Below are 18287 nucleotides of genomic sequence, written 5' to 3'. Positions count from 1 at the left end.
TAATCTACACCTCCCTGAACACTATGGGCAATTTTGCACGGCCAGTCCACAAGGTGTGTAGGGGAGGAAACGCACACAGATACGGGGGACACTGCAAACTCCACACAGACAGTTGCCCGAGGTTGGAATGGAACCTGGGTCCCTAATGCTGGAGGCAGCAGTGGTAACCACAGCGCCACCGTGCCGCCCAAAATTAGAACTACACCATAGAGACAATGAATGCATCAGAGACTATTCTATAATTAAGCTGCCCAGTTCTTCAACGTTATTGTGGCCTGTGACACGATTTAGATACACACTAGACCACTGACCAAAAAAATAAAAATTAAAAGACCATATAAGTGACTTACTATGAAAATCAAGAAAGAAAAATCGTCGAAGTTCACATTAAACCACTCACATACCAATTCGATGGCAGCTAACAATGCGATCGGACAAAGTTCCTGGTATCGAAATACATTATTATACTACTGGGTGTATTCTTAGGAGGACAGTCAAGAATTCGTTGAACATTCATGTAAGTCGCACTACAGAAAGCTTTAATTGCTTTGTAGAGGGTAGTGTTGAAAAGATCGAAAATTCGATGTTTTAAATAGCTGCCCCACCACCCAGGCTCCCGTATGCAGCAATAGGCCACAGATATTAACTGGCATGATCTGACCGATCAGAAGAACGCTGCAAAACAAAAAAAAAACCGTCTCTCGAATGTATAGTCACCGCGAAGTAAAAAAAATCTTCGTTGGTTAGCTTGAAATTTAGCCTGCGCACAAAAATAGTGTTCCTAAGTGCACAAGTCATTGCATAGCATTCATAAAGCAAAATAATGTGTAGCTAGAAAGCTTAAAACACGCTAGAGAAAACATCAGTGGAGAAACACGTTTCTGTTGTAGAGGGCTTACAAGTTATCAAATACCATTGATTTATTTGACAAAGCTCAGTCAACAAATCTACATCTTTTATTGCTTTCTGTAGTTTTCTTACTTAAACTTCTTGTAACGATTGGCGATCGAATGATCCGATCAGCATTCTGCATGTTTGAAACTTTCTTCAAGTGCTTGAAGATAGAGTGAAAGCACGTTGTGGGTGCCCACTCAGGCTTTTCAGTGCCGGCAGAAACCTGCGCGCAGCCCATCCTTAAAGAGGGGACAGGTTTGTCTAGAGGCTTGGGGCTCAGCAACCAATTACGGCAATGTTTCTCAATCCAATCCCGGCCACCTTGCTCAACGTTTTGGTGATCTGCATCATGAGCAGAGTTTATGAAGGCCACAGCATAAACTTTGCTCATGACATCTCTACGTTCATTTAGGAGATTCACAAATAGCAACCCGCCATAGCCATGTGCTATAAAAGCTACACTCCTGTCAGGAAACTTTGATATAAACTGGTCCCAAATGTAGGTGGTGTACGCTTCAACACTTTCAACATCCCCCATTGGTGTCTGTTCAAGCTTTGATTCCCTTTCATCAGAATCAAGTTGCTTTTTTTCAGCGTCATCGCCTTGTTTAACAGCCGTAAAGCGGTCATTGCAATTTAACACGATCACTTCGTACCGCTCGCTTAAAGCTTTCTTAATGAAGGGGATTTGCGTGCCGGTGTCCAAGCAATCGTGCAGAATCAATTGCTGGGACCAGGTACCAGCCCGCATCACTCCACGGTCTTGCAGCAGAACAATCAGTTTGGAAGAATTGGTCAGAGCCCTTTCACTCATGAAGCAGAAACTTTTTCCGTCATCCTTTGCTGCATCAATGGGAACATAGACTCGTTTCAACAGACATTCTTTCTCCAATAGTTCGTAGACGTATTCGGCCAGAGCTGTCCCAAAGGCTTTGTACCTTTGGTGGCTCCAGTTAGTTGCATTACTTTGTTTAAAGACAAATGGCTCGTTTGTTTCAATGTGCCTCAGTTGCCCTTTTTCATTGAAGTAGTATTTGAATTTTTTCAGTCTTTCGGCACTTTCCAACTGCTGATGAATCGCTGGTTCTTCCATTTTCTTAATGAATTTCAACTTAGCCTTTCGAATTACCTATTCATTCACGAGGCCGTCGGCATTAAGTTGATTTCTATACTTTGCTATACGGATCGGTTTCAGGGGCTATATATAGCCCCAGGGCCAATTTGCTGATACCATTGGTTTAGTAGTTGTTTAACTGGTAGCCACGATGTGGAGATGCCCGTTTGACTGTGGTGGACAAGGTCAGAAGGCTCCAGGCGACAATCCGAATGCTTGTGATTTTAGTTAAACCTGTTGGACTATAACCTAGTTTCGTCTGACTTCTGAAAGTATTTAAACAGTTAATGAAAATGGTTTTAAAATATTTCGTAACTACCAAGTGAAAGTGTGTTTGAGTTTAGATAATTCACCAATTAAGTTTTTACTTAAATGAATATATAAACTCTTCCTCCTTTCAACGAATTCTGACTCAGGTGTTGCCACTCATTCAATTCTTCAGGAGCAAATTTAAATGCAAAATTAAGGACGTTTTCGTCCAACTCTCATTGATGTTACTTAGACAATTGGTTGTAAAAGAAATTCAGCTGATCTTAAACAGATGGCTTGTAGATGCTACCTAATTTACAATTAAAAATTCACTTTGTATTGGAACTTGAGAGTTTATTATAACTGATTTTGATGAGTTACAAATAGTCCACTACTACTGTTAAATTTTTTTCTGTTTTATTACGCCTTTAGGTTCTAAAGTAATGAGGTTATCGGTTCTGTTTTTACCTTACTAAAAGAACAAAATCCCCCAAGCCACAGGGTGGCAGAACATCTTTAAACAAATTCCCAGGCCATGGAAGTTGACTTTGTTCATCTCATTTAAAAATGAATCCTCAGCTGCTTGTGTGAGCTTTCTGGTAGCTTTACTAGTATCATTCAGTTTTCTAGTCAGGATCTACTGACACTGCTTGGTCTAATGCAGCAGTAGAAAACCACTCTCTTCTAGCAAGAAGAGATTGTTGTCTTAAACAAGATGTTGTTTATCATATGATGGTTCTTAATTACATGTTACATTGATGTAATATCCATTGTTAAAGGGACAATGAGGAAGACCAACATGGCAGTTATTTCTCCAAGATCTGAAGATCTTCTACTATCTGTACAACATTGTACCAACATGTTAAATAGGATCAGAAGTAAACAATTTGGCCCCTGTAATCTGCTGCAAGATTCAGTAAGATCATGGATGATCTGTTTGTGTCTTGAAGTCAGAATTTTGAATGGGGAGCGAGTTATGGGAATTTGATTCAGTGACAGTGAAGGAATGGTGACATATTTCCAAATGAGGATGAAGAGTGGCTTGGAGGGTTACTTGCAGGATGTCATGTTCTCATTTATTTGCTGCCCATCTCCTTCTGGATGATAGTGGTTACGGGTTTGGAAGATGTTGTTTAAGGAGTGTTGCTAAATTTCTGCAGTGTCTTGTAGTTAGTATACTGTCCTAATCCTGAGTGTCACTGGTGTAAAGAGTGAATGTTTGTGGATGTGATGCCAATCATGCTTTGTTCTGCAGAGTGTCAATAAAGGGAATAATTTGAAAAAAGGCTCACCAGACTCTCTCCTGGGATAATGGGATTATCCTGTGAAGAGAGATCCATCAAACTGGGCTGGTATTCTCTAGAGTTTCAAAGAATGATGGGTGATCTTATTGAAATCCAGAAAATACTTAAAGTAATGTATGAAGTAGGTGCAGGTTAGGTTTTCCCCAGTTGGTGAGTCTTCAGTTGGGTGCACAATGTAAAAATAAGGGGAGTGCTATTTCAGACTGAGGTGAGAAGTTATTTAACTGGAAAGAGGTGAATCTTTGGCATTCTCTACCGCAGAATACAACGGTGGTTCAGTCTTTGAGTTTATTTAAAGTAGAAATTGATAGATCCTTATCACTGGTATAAAAGGTTGTAGTGTGGCTAAAAGGCGATGGATGGTCCAATCAGCAATAATTGTGTTACATGGTGAACACACTTGATTCTAGATTCCCTATAATCTGGAAAGAGTCCATTTGGCCTTTTGAGACTGCACTGACTGCTCAAAGAGCATCCCACTCTGTCCTGCTAACTCTGCATTCCCCATGCATCCCTGGACATTATCGGCAATGTACCATTGCCAATCCATCTAACTTGCGCATCTTCGGACTGTAGAAGCAACCAGAACACCTGGTGGAAGCCCATGCAGACACAGGGAGAACATGAAAACTCTACACAGACCATTGCCCTAGGCTGGGGCCAAACCTGGGTCCCTGGCGCTTTGAGGCAGAAGCGCTAACCACTGAGCCACCCTGCTTGCTTTGGCTCCCTGATGGTCTGAATGGCCTACCCATTCCTTTTTTAATCACAGTAGGTTTCCTAGCCCTAACCTCTAGGCTGTTCTTGTTGCCGTGGTATGTAGATGGCTGGTTCAATTTCTGGTCAATGGTGGCCCCAGGGATATTAATATGGGGAGATTAAGTGCTAGTGATGCCATTGAATGTCAAGTGGTGATGATTAGACTTCCTGTAATTAGAAATGGTCATTGCTTGGTAGTTGTGGACACAAATGTTACTTGTCAGGCCAAACCTGGCTATTGTACAGGCCTTGCTGCATTTGGACTGCTTCAGTATCTGAGGAGTGATGAATGATGATGAACATTCCCAACTCTGACTTCTTAGAAGGAAGGTAATTGAAGCAGCTGAAGATGCTTGGGCATAGGTTACTACCCTCAGGAAGTCTTGCAGAAATGACCTAGAGCTGTGAGACTGATCTCTTACAACCACAACCATCTTGCTTCGGGCTAGGTATGACTCCAACCAGCAAACAGATTTTACCCAATTCCCATTGACTAATTTTGCTAGGTGCCACACTCAGACAAATGTAGCCTTGAAGTCAAGGGCAGTCACTGTCACAACACTTCTGAAATTCAACACTTTTCTACATATCTGAACCAAGATTATAATGAGGTCAAGAGCTGAGTACCCTGGCAGGATTCAAACTGAATGTTAGAAGATTATTGCTGAGTAAATGCTTCTTGATAATGCTTTTGATGACACTTTCTATCACTTTACTCATTACTGAATAAACTGAAGGGACAATTACTGGCTGAGTAATATTTGTCTTCTGTTTTGTGTACAGTACATAATTAGGCATTTTTTCACATTGTTCGATATGCACCAGTGTTATAGCTGTACTAAAGCAGCTTGGCTATGGGCAGAAGAGATAACACAGTATGAAGCTGGATGAACACAGCAGGCCGAGCAGCTTCAGAGGAGCAGGGAAGCTTGACGTTTCGGGTCAGGACCCTTCTTCAGAAATGGGGGAGGGTAAGGGGATTCTGAAATAAATAGGGAGACGGGGGAGGCAGATAGAAGATGGATAAAGGAGAAGATAAGGTGAGAGGAGACAGACAGGTCAAAGAGGCGGGGTTAGAGCCAGTGAAGGTGAATGTAGGTGGGGAGTTAGGGAGGCGACAGGTCGGGGGGGGGGGGGGGGGGGGGTTGCGGGATGAGGTTAGTGGGCACGGGTTGGGAGTAGGGCTTGAGATGGGAGGAATGGTTCGGGAGGCGGGGACTAGCTGGGCTGGTTTTGGCATGTGGTCGGGGGAGAGGAGATTTTGAAGCTTGCGAAATCCACATTGATACTCTTGGGCTGCAAGGTTCCTAAGCGAAATATGAGATGCTGTTCTTGCATCTTTCAGTTGGTGTCATTGTGGCAATGCAGGAGGCCCAGGATGAACATGTCGTCTGAGGAGTTGGGGGTTGGAAATTGAAATGGTTCATGACTGGGAGGTGTAGTTGTTTGTTGCGAACTGAGCGTAGGTGTTCCGCAAAGTGGTCCCGAAGCCTCCGTTTGGTTTCCCCGATGTAGAGGAGGCCACAACGGGAACAGTGGATACAGTATATCACATTAACAGATGAGCAGGTGAACATCTGTTTGATGTGAAAAGTCTTCCTAGGGCCTGGGATTGGGGTGAGTGGGCAAGTATAAGGGCAGGTGTAGCATTTGCTTCGGTTGCAGGGAAAAGTGGTGGGCATGGTGGGACTGGAGGGGAGTGTGGAGTGGACAAGGGAGTCATGGAGAGAATGGCCCCTCTGGAAAGCAGACAAGGGTGGGGAGGGAGAAATGTCTTTGGTAGTGTGGTCGGATTGCAGATGGCAGAAATGTCGGAGGATGACATTAGATTTGGAAGTTGGTGGGGTGGTACGTGAGGACGAGGGGTATTCCGTTTTGGTTATTATTACGGATAGGGGGTGTGAGGGATGAGATGCAGGAAATGCTGAAGACACGGTTCAGGGCATTTTCGATCACTGTGGAGGTGAAGTTGCAGTTTTTGAAAGAAGAGCAAATCTGGTATGTTCGGGAGTAGAATGCCTCATCTTGGGAGCAGATGCGGCGGAGGCGAAGTACTTGGGAATGGGGATAGCCTTTTTACAGGAAGGTGGGTGAGAGGAGGAATATTCTAGGTAGATGTGGGAGTCGGTAAGCTTAAAATGGATATTGGTTTCCAGGTGGATGCCAGAGATGGAGACAGAGGGGTCCAGGAAGGAGAGAGAGGCGTCAGAGATGGTCCAGGTAAACTGAAGTTGGGGTGGAAGGTGTAGGTGAAGTGGATGAACTGTTCGAGCTCCTCGTGGGAACACAAGGCAGCGCCGAAACAGTCATCAATGTAATGGAGGAAGAGGTGGGGGATAGGGCCACTGTCACTTTGGAGGAGGGATTGTTTCATGTACCCTACAAAGCGGCAGGCATAGCTTGGGCCCATGCGGGTACCCACTGCCACCCCCTTTGTCTGTAGGAAGTGGGAGGAATTAAAGGAGAAGTTGTTGAGGGTGAGGATGAGTTCAGATAAGTGGATGGGGGTGTCAGTGGAGGCTAACGTTTTGGGCCTAGACCCTTCCTGCTCAGTTCATCCAGCTCTACACCTTTTTATAGAGGTAACAAAGTATGGAGCTGGATGAAGACAGCAGGCCAAGCAGCATCTTAGGAGCACCTTGTTATTTATGGTTTTCCGTCGTTTGCTCCCTCACCACCTGCTGCCAACCGAATCTAGGGGTCGAGTCCTTTTAGGCGATCTCCTGTCTAGCTTTTGATTTTTATCAAGAGAATTCTAACAGAAGATTACAGGTGGTTTAGCTAAGTGCTAACCACATAAACGTTCGTGGAATACAGACGCTACTCTTGTGTTACAAACACCAAAGAGAAGCACAACGGATAAATGTAATTTTTAACTACGTAATAACCAAAACTGCGTTATGTTATTCAAAACGGGTGACTTCAGTAGAGCCACAGGCATGTCGTGACGCCATGGTGCTTTCCCTATCATTGTAAAGGTAGAGAGAAATTTTTTTTCCAACATGTTGTCGGCCAACTTGGAGTGACTTAACCCTCTTTTTGTGGAGGTTAATTTTTTTTTGCTCCTCCCCTTCCGGTGTGATGAAGATTCCTTCCTTAGAGAGAGAGAAGGCGGAAAGGAGGAGAGAGAGATTGTTGGTATTTCTTCATTTCCAGTGAGGTAGGCTTGGAAAGGCGGCCGCAGGGCCTAGGCCTGGCACTGGCTGTGGGCCGGGGCCGGTTGTAGTCGGGTCGGTCCCGTCCCAGGGCCTGCAGTCACAGTCTCGGCCCGTGGATGTGGGCTCTGACCGTTACCGAGTTTCGTGCCGGATGACGGGCGGAAAGCAGTGAGCCCGGGGCCCCGTCATTGTCCCGGGGTCTGCTTGTGCTTTCATTTTCTTCCTGTGGCTTTTTTTTGCGTCACAATTTCCCGGTGCAGACCCCAGCAGCTCGCCCCTCAGGTGGGTGTTTTGTTGTTGACCATTAATTTCGGACGTTTGCAGTTCGGTCTGGGTGTTGTTGTCGTCAGTTGACTGACAGCTGTACTTTGTTTTGTTTTTGTTTCCTTCTTGTGCGGATACAAGTCTTTTATGTTTGGGAGTGGGGCGAGAAATAACATCAGTTTCTACAAATCTGTCAAATACAATCTACACTTACACTTTAGTAACACTTGAACCTCCGATTTTCATTCACTTGCTCGTAGACCAGCATCGTCTTGGTGGTGGGGAGAAATGCGAATTCTTTTTTGAGTCAGGAAATTTGCAAATGCCTTTTGATGTGATTTTTATTTAGTTTCGGCGCAGTGTAAACAAATCTGTCTGGAAACGACAGTTGAATGACTAGCATCTCGCACCGATTTTTGACCTAAAAATTCACTTGTTGTAGTCCCTCTATATCGTATTGCTCATTGAGTCAAGATGTTTTCCACAGTAGTTTCTCCTGATCAACGTGAAACTGAACTTGGGTTGATAAAGGCACGTGGAAAAAAAGTGTTTTAATATTTAGGTTGTGGTAAAAACAAACTGAGTTCACAGGAAAGATGACCAGAAAAATAAAACACACCAAACATGCTATTATAAAAATAAAATACTGTTAAGTGCTGGAAATCTGAAATGTAAATACATAACAGAAATTGTAGAGTAACTGGGTGAAAGGTTAGTGCTAACGAGGTGGCCTTCAGTAGTTAATTTCCCAACATGTTCTCTATGAGGTATCCCTGGGACTGCTGACAAGGTTTGGTGGGTATCCTTTGAGAGACTTCAAAGAAACAGGAGGCTTCAGTTTAATCCCACAGTCTTCAGTATATTTTCAAGGCCACACTGACAACTGATCAAACCATGTGAAGCTGGATGAACACAGCAGGCTAGACAGCATCAGAGGAGCAGGAAAGCTGACGTTTTGGGTCTTGGACCCTTCTTCAGAAATGGTTTCCTGCTCCTGTGATGCTTGTTATCTCAGATTCTCTAGCATCGGTAGTTCCTACTGTCTCTTGGTGAGGTTAGGAGAGTTTTTGGAAATCATGGGCACGAAGGATGATTTTTTTTCAGACACTGCAATTGCTTTAATACTGCAGTAAAACAACAGTCATCCATAAAGGTATTTAAAACATTACTGGAATAACTTTGCCGATCTCGCAGCATCTATGGGGAGAGATAAATGAACAGATTAATCATTTTTTAAAAATTTAATTTGCTCATTGAAGACATTTTTCCAAATCATGGTGGCATCCACTTGACATTGCCTATGGAACGTTCTCTACTTTCCATCCATATCCAGTATTGTGAAAGAGATCGCGTTGTAGTTCTTGAATAAGTGCTTTTATAATTTTTGCATGCAGCAATTTATGGCTTCTATTCGCCATCCTCTGCGTAAGGTAGTGGTGTTGAGTTACTTAAGCTTAATGTTCATATTGTACACTTATCCCACAACTACTTTATGTTTAAATTTCTCTGATTTGGCAATTCATTTATTTTATTTTTAGGTTTAGTAGACGGTTTACAATCTTGATTTTGTTTGATTTGGACTGAAACTCAGATTTTTTTTGCACACTTAGTTAAGGAGGACGAGTTCTTCTTTGTAGTGAATGAAGTCCACCTGGCTCACCTCATTACAAAAAAAATGAGTTTCATGACTGGGGCTGGTAACCTGGTCCACTCAAAGAGCCCTGGCTGACAGATATAAACAGTGTCAGAGGCTGTGCTCACTCTGAGACCTGATATTGAGGAAGCCAGACCAGTGTCAGATACAGTACTATGCACATGTAAATAAAGGGCGACTTGGAGATGGGATACCAGCCTCTGTCGAGTAATTTCAGTGGCTATGAGAGGAAGAAAAAACTTTTAAAAAAATTTGCATGCAACAGTCATCTTGGGGTAAGCATTTCAGGCATCACGCCATTCTTTGAGAAGCTTGACTCGTTTGATCCTGATGTTAAAGATTGGGCCTAGTATGTGGACAGAGTGCATTACATTTTCAGGACAAGTGACATTGGGGCAGATGAAAAGCAATGAGTAATTCTCCTGATAGCTTGTGGATCCGCAGCTTTTCGTTTATTAGGAGTCTGACATTCACTGGATACTAAAACCTTTTCAAGATGTGACATTTACAATCTTAGAATTTATAATCCTAAGTCTTCTCTAATTCTGAGACACTATCAGCTTTACTTGATAGTTCGAGAACCAGGAGAATCCATGTTGGAATTTTGACTACGTTAAGCTGACTGGCAGAGGCCTGTCACTTTAGTTTAACTTTTAATAAGGTGCTGAGAGATTGTTTGCTCACTTGGCATGTGGAATTACTGATGTAACTGAGCAAAAACGCTTACTAGTTGAAGCCCAATTGGACTTCAGACATGAACAACACTGTCTTTATCATTGGAAATGTGGCAAGTGGAGCATATGAGTTGCAGGGTCTGCCAATGGAAGCGGACACCTTTGCTAGGCTGACTGAGCTTGGTGGGACAGCACTTGAGTGAGGATAATTGCATAACCTTATTCAGGTCATATCCTGAACAGAGGGAGTACAAGGTCAGCCCACAGCAAAAACCCAAAATAAAGCCAAGCCTCTGCCAAGTGGTTAGCATTTTCTTTAGAATCCAGGCTAGTAAGCATTGTGATTGTTACTGGTATGTGGACTTATGATGGCAAAAGAGACCCACTAAGCCTGAATTGAATTAGAGAACTCATAGGTTGGTATCCAGGAGACTGCACACCCTGGAAAGCCCACCTCCTGTGGCTTGAAACAGTTAAATTGCTCACCAGCATCCAAATCAGAACCAATCCCAATAAATGTCTACCTAAATGGGTACCCAGTTCTAATGGAGGCCAATGTCAGTGCAGCTTTATCAGCAATTGCTGAATCAATCTTAAACAAAATTTGCTCTGGCCACCAACCCTTAAGTTTGCATAAGACCTCAGCCAGAATCTATATTGGGGTACCCTTACACGTTAAAAGTATGACTTTGGTTCTGATCTTGCATGAGAAGCAACTGGTTTAGATACTACTGATTATATTAAAAAGGCTCTGGCCCAAACCTGATGGGGTGTGGTTGGTTGAGAAGGATGCACCTTGATCGGCTCAACACTTTTTCTATTTAGAACTTCACTCAGGCAGTCTTTTTCTAACTAAGTACTGGAAGTTTTTCAGGAAGGTCTAGGGGCTCTCAAAAGAGTCAAGGCCACCTTGCGTGTTGACCAGGAAACAATTCTGCCAGGCCCTGCCCAGTGTCATTTGCAGAAGTAGAGGAGAAGTCATGCCAGAAAGCAGAGGAATTATCCGAACCAGTCCAGTTTGTGGAATGGCCAGCAGCAGTTGTACAGATTTTTGTGAAGCCTGATTGGTTGCTTCGCCTTTTTCGGGATTTTAAACAAACAGTAATCTTCTTTCCACAGTTAGATAGATATACAATCCATCACATGTGATTTATATGCAGAGCCGGCAGGGGTGTTGTCTTTCATGAAGCTAGACATGAGCTATGCGTACTTGCGTTGTGGTTAGATGAGGATTCCCAGATGTATGCTACAATTAATACCCATGAGAGTTTGTACCAATATTACAAGACTGCCATTTGCGGTATCTTCAGACTGTGCCATTTTTCACTGGATGATGGAGAACATTTTACAGGGTGTAGCCCATTTGCCACCTAATTGGATGAAGTGTTAATAACAGGGATGACCAATAAAGTGGTCCTAGGTGGTGGTAGCATGTTAACAAAGCTATTTGTATACTGGGTGTTTTACTGAGCCTCGCACTTATGCACTTGGGTGCTGGAAAATTAAGCACTACTGCTGTATGGCAGCAACATGAAAAAAAATAGAGGACTTGGAGAACTTGGGCATAGACCTTTCTCCACGACAGTCGTTTGCCTTGGAAGGAAAAGGTGTGTTTGAGGCACTCCAGGTTACCTACTTGGGCTACAGTACCAACGAGACTGGGCTAGACCATTGGATGATAAAGTGAGGGTGAGCAAAGCTTCCCTGGCTCCTATGTCTGTACTGGAGCTTAAGTTTTTCTTTGTGTTGGTGAATTATGGTGGAAAGTTTTTGTATGTAACCTAGCCTCCATCTTGGCAGCCTTGCATCTGCTTTGAAAAAGGGGCAGCCTTGGAAATGGTCTTGTTGCCAAGATTTAGCCTCTAGGGAAATGAAGAAGCAGCTGTCATTGTCTACACTGTTTGCTGACTGATCCCAAGTGAGACCTAGTGCTGATACGTGAAGCCTGTCCACACAGTATTGGGGTAGTGTTGGCTCACAAATGGTCCAATGGAGAGGATCGCCCAACAGCATTATGCTTCCTGGACTTCAGCTAATGCAGAGTGTAAGTATGCCTAGATAGAGAAGGAAGATTTGGCTGTCATCTTTAGTGTGAGACAGTTCCACCAATATGTTTTACAGGCATAAATTTGAATAGTAACAGACCCCTGCTAGGGCTACTGAAAGAGGACAAGGCTTTGCCACCCATAGCTTCAGGTCAAATTCAGCAGTGGGCTCTTGTTCTGTGCATATAGTTACAAGTTGGAACATTGGCGGTATTTTAAGTAGCAAATGTGGATGCCTTGAGTTTCCACCCACTGGCAGATATGCCTCCAGTGGTTCATTGCTGGAAAGGTCTGAAAAGTTTTAAACTTTTTGGACACCCTTCTAGTCAAAGCTGATAATATAAGACTGTGCATGCGAAAAGATCTGGTCTTAGTAAAACTCAAGCAGCTGGTGGTGGTTGGGAAAACAGAAAGGCCATCACAACCAGAAATGAAATGCTTCTGGACCTGGACCAGATCGCGGAAGAAATTTTATTATGGTGGGAAAGATGATTGTCCCAAGCAAAGGTTGCTACCAGATACCGGTTGAATTCCACCAAGGGTGTCCAAAATGAAGATCTTTGGCAAGAAGTTATGTCTGGCGGCCAGGATTGGATGCAGATACAGCTGTGTTGGCTGAGCTGTGCCCAGAGTGCCCACAAATTACCACCAGCAACACCCCCATGTTCTTGGGAATGGCCAGGTAAACCTTGGATGTGGTTACATGTTGACTATGCTGGTCCTTTTCATGGGCTCAATGTTCTTGGCCATTGTGAATGTCCACTCAGAGTTGGATTTGCAGAGAGTTCATTTGTGAAAGATGTGGGTGATGGTAGAAAAGCTACAAGCATCTTTTGCAATACATGGATTTCTCTCCGAAGTGTTGATCACACTCAGTGGGCCATTGTTTACCAGCAGGGAATTCAAGTATTTCCTTTAAGTTGAATGCTATTCGATATACAAGCAAGGTTCCATATCATCCATCGTCCAGTGGTTTGCCAGAGCAGACCAAACTTTGAAGGTGAGTTTCAAGAAACAGCCTGGAGCTTCACTTGATAGCAGACTTGTCCTGGTTCCTGTTTAATTATCGGACCATCCGTTAAGTACAGGGCCAGATCCAGCAGAGTTGCTAATGGGGAGAAGACTCTCTGCACCAGGTTAAATCTGATCATCCCAGCCTGGGATGAAACAACAACATCTGGAATGTCAGTGCCAGACATAAGGTCCCCTAAGTAAGAGAGACAGTTTGGTACCAAAATTACAGAAATAGCCCTGTTTGAATAAGAGGCACAATTGGTGTGAGGTCAGGTCTTGTGGTCCAGGTTCAGGTCTGCCTTACTTACCCGAACTTTGTACACTACGTGAAAGCTGCAAACGTACATAGAGGGTAGGAGCAAAAGATTGCTGGCCCCTCGAAACAGCTGGAAAGGCAGCTGGAACTCCGTGAGTTCTTCCCATCCGTCTAGTGTCTGATAAACCTCCAGAGGCTGAGATAGATGGGCGTGAATTTTGCAACCTCTGCGCCTTTACCTCCTGAAGAAGAGGATGAATTTCTTCTGAGATGCACCACACACAGGAGGTGAGCTATGATTGTATACACACTGCCTGTATACAAGGATGAGTCAGAGGAACCGGGCCTGGTACAAAAACGCTCCATAAGAGGCTACAAGTAAAAGACCAGGCTGTGTTCCTGGACTTAGAGGGGATGGGATGGACTGATTGTAATGAGGTCAGCCAAATGGATTTAATGGTATGAGATCCTTGATTGTATCAGGTTAACAGCCTCAAATTCTGCAACCATAAATATGGTACCTTTTTTATCCACTTAATTTATATAACATAAAAAGCTCAGCCCCTGGGACTGAACCCTGTGACATAATGATAGTTATATCTTGCCAACATGAGAAGGACCAATTTATGTGTACCTTCTTGTACTGATTGTAATGAGGTCAGCCAGATGGACCTCCATAGAATATGAATGCCCTGATTGGACCAGGTTAACAGCCCCAGTCAGGGAACCCTAGCTAATAGATATAAACAAGACTATCTGAAGTTCTGCTCATTCTGAGAGCTAGCTCTAAGGAAGCCAGACCAGTGTCAAGCACAATGCACGTGTAAGTAAAGGGTGACTTGTTAATGGGATATTGGCTTCTGGTGTTAATTTCACTTTATATGAAAATTGTTCATGAAGAACCCTACTTTAGGTATCTGTGCATGCAAAGCCTCTTCAGTAACCTGCATTATTGAACAGGACATATATCTTTCTGATTGGTCTGTTGTTTTGATTAGAGCTGTGCATTTCACCCATCGTTTTGAATTTGTCAGAACTGGAGAAAAATCACAACTAGCACTTCCATCAGCTTATCTTTTTTTAAAGAATTCTCTAAGGTTATAAAGCTAAAATTACCATAGCCGACTGGACCGTAGGGCAGCTCATGTTAGAGATGACTGGCAGTGGTTTAACCTAAAGGTCATCATGCCTCAGGTGAGGAGGGAGGTTGAGAAGAAGACCACTTGATGGTAATCTGAGCTGGTGTGGGAGTTGATCCCATGCTTTTGGCATCACTATGCGTCACAAATGTTAGGGTATAGTTTGACAGCTGATTGTGTTTCTCTGATGTCTCTCTTAAATGTCTATTCTTGTGTGACTGCCCCTATTTTAATTATTAAACTATTCACCCAAACAGGCAATACAGTTTGAGTTGGCCTTGGTCTTTAATTGTAGAAAATGGACAGAAAAGCATTTAGAATCCAAACTTTGAAAATCCCTGTTTTACAAAACTCATTGATTTTTTTAAAAAAATCATTTAACCATTCTTATCTCGAGATTAATTTCAAGTTCGACCACTCCATACTGAAACAGAAATTTAGTCTTTCCAAGGCATCATCCTCTGCCGAATCCATCTGAATGCTGTGTGGATCTCAGAATATCTCAAACACCTGGAAGACTAAAACAATAGCTAAACCAGATTGTCCCATGTTCAGGCCACAAATGTGACCTGCAACACAATTAATTTAAGCAATTACATAAAGAGTGAAGTATGACAGTCCTTTTCTTGTCTTGCTTTTGATATGCTGCCCTTGCACAAATATAGAATTAAACAGCGCTTTCACACAACTATAGTACCAGGAGCACATTAATCTATTGTGGAAAGCAAAGTTCTTTGCAATAAACAGGAACAAACATTTGGCCTGTGAATGAAGACTTTTGCAATGCTGCACAATAAAGATTGTGGCTTTGTGGTAAGTCTGTTGGAAAAGTGATCTGTGTATATTTTAAAATTGTTTTTTGATTTTTGTTTTCATGGTCATTTTAATGCAGAACATTTTTCAATTGTGACAGCATTCTGTGGCCTCAAAAGTAGGGGAATCATTTTGCTTGTCTTGTTCAAACTGCAGGAGATCTCCTGTAAATATGTGAATCTGTTGGTACATTTGTCATGTACAGCTTTGAAGGAATGGTTTTCACACTAGTTGAATTCCAATGATGTGGATTTCCTACTGCCTACTTTTTTTGAGGCACAGAAGAAGAAAATAACTTGCCACTCGGGTTCAGTCTTAAATTTGTTTATTTGATCCACAGAATAACAGTACAGCTAATAGCTTTTAATCTTGTTAACCATTTTGGTTGCTTGGCAGTTATCAGTTGTGCAGGTTGTTTTATCTTTGGTTTAAGTTTTTACTGTACATCTCAGCAACAGTTAATCTTTATAGAGCATATTGAGCATGGAAAATTTTCCCAAGGTGGTTTTAAAGATGTGACACAATGTTGGATATTGACCCAATGAAAATCATGCTTTGGTTAATGTTTAGTTAAATTGATAGGTTTTAAGGAACATCTGAAAGGAGTTTTGTTTCTCTAAAGTACCTATCCTGTTTCGTTCTAAAAACGTCAATTGCCTTTTGCTCCCAGTACCCGCTAAGACAGCAAGTTTCAAGTAAGAAATATATTTTCCTAAATTCCCTTTTCAGTTGGAAGGTAATGATTTGTGAATTCAGTCAGGAAATATCTTGTTTCTTAAATCCTGAATTTTTAAATTAAAACATGCAATTACAAGTTTATAAATGTGGAGGTGGATGTATAGATTTCTTGGGTGGAGTGGTGTGCAAAAGCAAAGGTATATAATATGGGATAACAAGGTGTAGAGCTGGATGAATACAGCAGGCCAAGCAGCATCAGAGGAGCAGGAATGCTGATGTTTTGGGCCTAGACCCATATGGCCTTGAATGTTTTGTATAGAAAAACAAATATTTTTCTCACCAGAGTATTTCCATTCATGGGAACTCTCTCTAGTATCCATTCTGTTGTTCCATGGAGATTCTTGGGTGCCCATGACACTGCATCATATACTTAACTAACTTCTGGGAATTAAGTATCGTTGGGTAATGTTCAAGAATAATAACAAATCACATAAGAGAATTTCATTGAAAGAAAAGTAAGAACAATTATCTTGAAGACATTAGGGGATTTGTATGCCATCAGTTGAAAATTTCACGTAGTCTTAGGACCTATGCCTCATGACCTGTTCTACCTTTTAATGTCCAAATCTGTGAGCAGATCAATGGGACACTCAGGGGGTCACCAACCTCTGGACTAATAGCAGAAGCAGTGATGCAGAGACTCCAAAGCATGGCCCTTCTGTGAATCCAACCCAAACTGTGGATCAGATAAGTGGACAACACTTTTTTTGTCATGAAATGGACCAAACCAGAGGAGGCGCATCAACTAATAAACAATACTCTCACCGGCATCAAATTCGCCATGGAAGAGGACAAGAACAAACAGCCCCCATTCCTGGTCATTATGGTAGAAGGCAGGGCTAATGCAGAATTCCTGACAAAGGTACACAGTAAAGCCACACATACTGGCCATGTACCTAATTGCGACAGTAACCACCCCAACACCCACAAACAAAGTTGCTTGTAAACACTATTTAAACAAGCGACAACACACTGTGGTAACCCGGAACTACGCCAAAATGAGAAATACTCCACTGAGTATTTATGGGGTTGCAAGTTTCACTTTTGAGTGTATCTTCACTGACGTCTATCCAATTGCTATTGAACAATTTTCTGTCAGGTAACCTTGTGCCTCCTTCCACAGTCTATTTAATTACACAGTTGTTAAATCCAATGTAGAATTTTGCAATAAAATAGAATCATAGGCTCTTGATGGGCAGTGGTAATGTCCCTACCTCTCAACTAGGAGGCCCAGGTTCAAATCCCACCTTCTTCAGCGTAGTGTAATAACCTCTCTCAACAGGTTAATTTAGAAATGTTTCCTAAAGCCAGAAGCATAGAATGGTTATAACGCAGAAGGAGGGGGGACATCTGTCCTTTTGTACCCATCTGGCTCACAAAAAGAGCTGCTCAACTAGCCACAGTCCCTTAGCTTTTTCTTGTGACCCCATATAAATTCTCTCTTCAGGCAATTATTCAACTTCCTTTGAATCAAATCTGTTTCCATCAAGCTACATGTTGCAGTGTATTCCACAGTACAAGGTCTTTTTTTTTCCCTATATACTTCATAATTTTTAAAAAATAATTTAGTTATTCAAACCGATTTTAATTACTTCATGAAATGTCTCATCATTCATGAATATTATGAGGTACATGTCAAATTCTCATTTTCTGTTAAAACCTTCAATTATGCTTTTTTTTTGCTGGTATTGACCACTTGGTTGGCTAACTTACTCTTTCTTCAGGTATTTAATGTATACTATACTTTGCCAGGTACCTTCTTGGAAAAATCATCAACCTGGTTAAATATGTAATTGAATAGCAGTAATATGGCCTGTTGAACACCTGCTCATTGTGCTAAATAATGCTTTATTTATCTGAATGTTAATTTCATACTGGGCATTCTTTAGAAACGTCATTTTAAAGCCTTCACTATTATAAAATAGCAGACTATTAATATTTTCCATGTATTTCAAATTACAAATACTGACAAAAATGCTTGTAACCTCTTTGTTTGGCATTCAAACAATTGTGTAAATTGTATTCTTGTACATAGTGATCCTACTGCTGCCCAAATGGATAGACGTAGGGGAGCAACTCAACCAGCTGGCCAGGATGGACCAGGGACATTAAAGGTATTTCATTGTTGGTTCTGTAACTTACACTTCACTATGAAACTTTCTTTTGCTTGTATAGTTTATTCTGCTATGGTTTCCTAGCGAAGGCAATGAAT

At 42.2% G+C, this 18287-nt stretch overlaps 2 protein-coding genes across 6 annotated transcripts in view; one reads left to right on the top strand and one right to left on the bottom strand.

Moving 5' to 3' along the window:
* Nucleotides 1–899: 899 nt before the first annotated feature.
* Nucleotides 900–1987, bottom strand: LOC125457029 (putative protein FAM172B). The gene has a single exon (XM_048540718.2). It carries the CDS (start codon nt 1985–1987, stop codon nt 935–937), a length of 1053 nt encoding a protein of 350 aa, XP_048396675.1. The 3' UTR covers nt 900–934.
* A 5398-nt stretch (nt 1988–7385) lies between these two features.
* Nucleotides 7386–18287, top strand: part of senp7 (SUMO specific peptidase 7) — a 111064-nt gene continuing 100162 nt past the window's right edge. For 2 of the 5 annotated variants that reach the window (XM_048541039.2, XM_048541034.2), the window contains exons 1-2: nt 7396–7760; nt 18111–18189. In XM_048541039.2, coding sequence (XP_048396996.2) covers nt 18130–18189 — 60 coding nt within the window. In that variant the 5' untranslated portion in view covers nt 7396–7760; nt 18111–18129. Of the gene's footprint in view, nt 7761–15919; nt 16033–18110; nt 18190–18287 lie in introns of those variants that run through there. The other 3 variants (XM_048541035.2, XM_048541040.2, XM_048541036.2) reach the window with 3 other exon arrangements.

This window comes from Stegostoma tigrinum, chromosome 12 (assembly GCF_030684315.1).
Source record: "Stegostoma tigrinum isolate sSteTig4 chromosome 12, sSteTig4.hap1, whole genome shotgun sequence".
Lineage (NCBI taxonomy): Eukaryota > Metazoa > Chordata > Chondrichthyes > Orectolobiformes > Stegostomatidae > Stegostoma > Stegostoma tigrinum.
This window is presented reverse-complemented; position numbering and strand designations above follow the sequence as displayed.

What these genes read in the sequence shown, in the direction of transcription:
- LOC125457029 (XM_048540718.2), bottom strand. Translation starts at nt 1,987, where the DNA reads ATGGAAGAACCAGCGATTCATCAGCAGTTGGAAAGTGCCGAAAGACTG.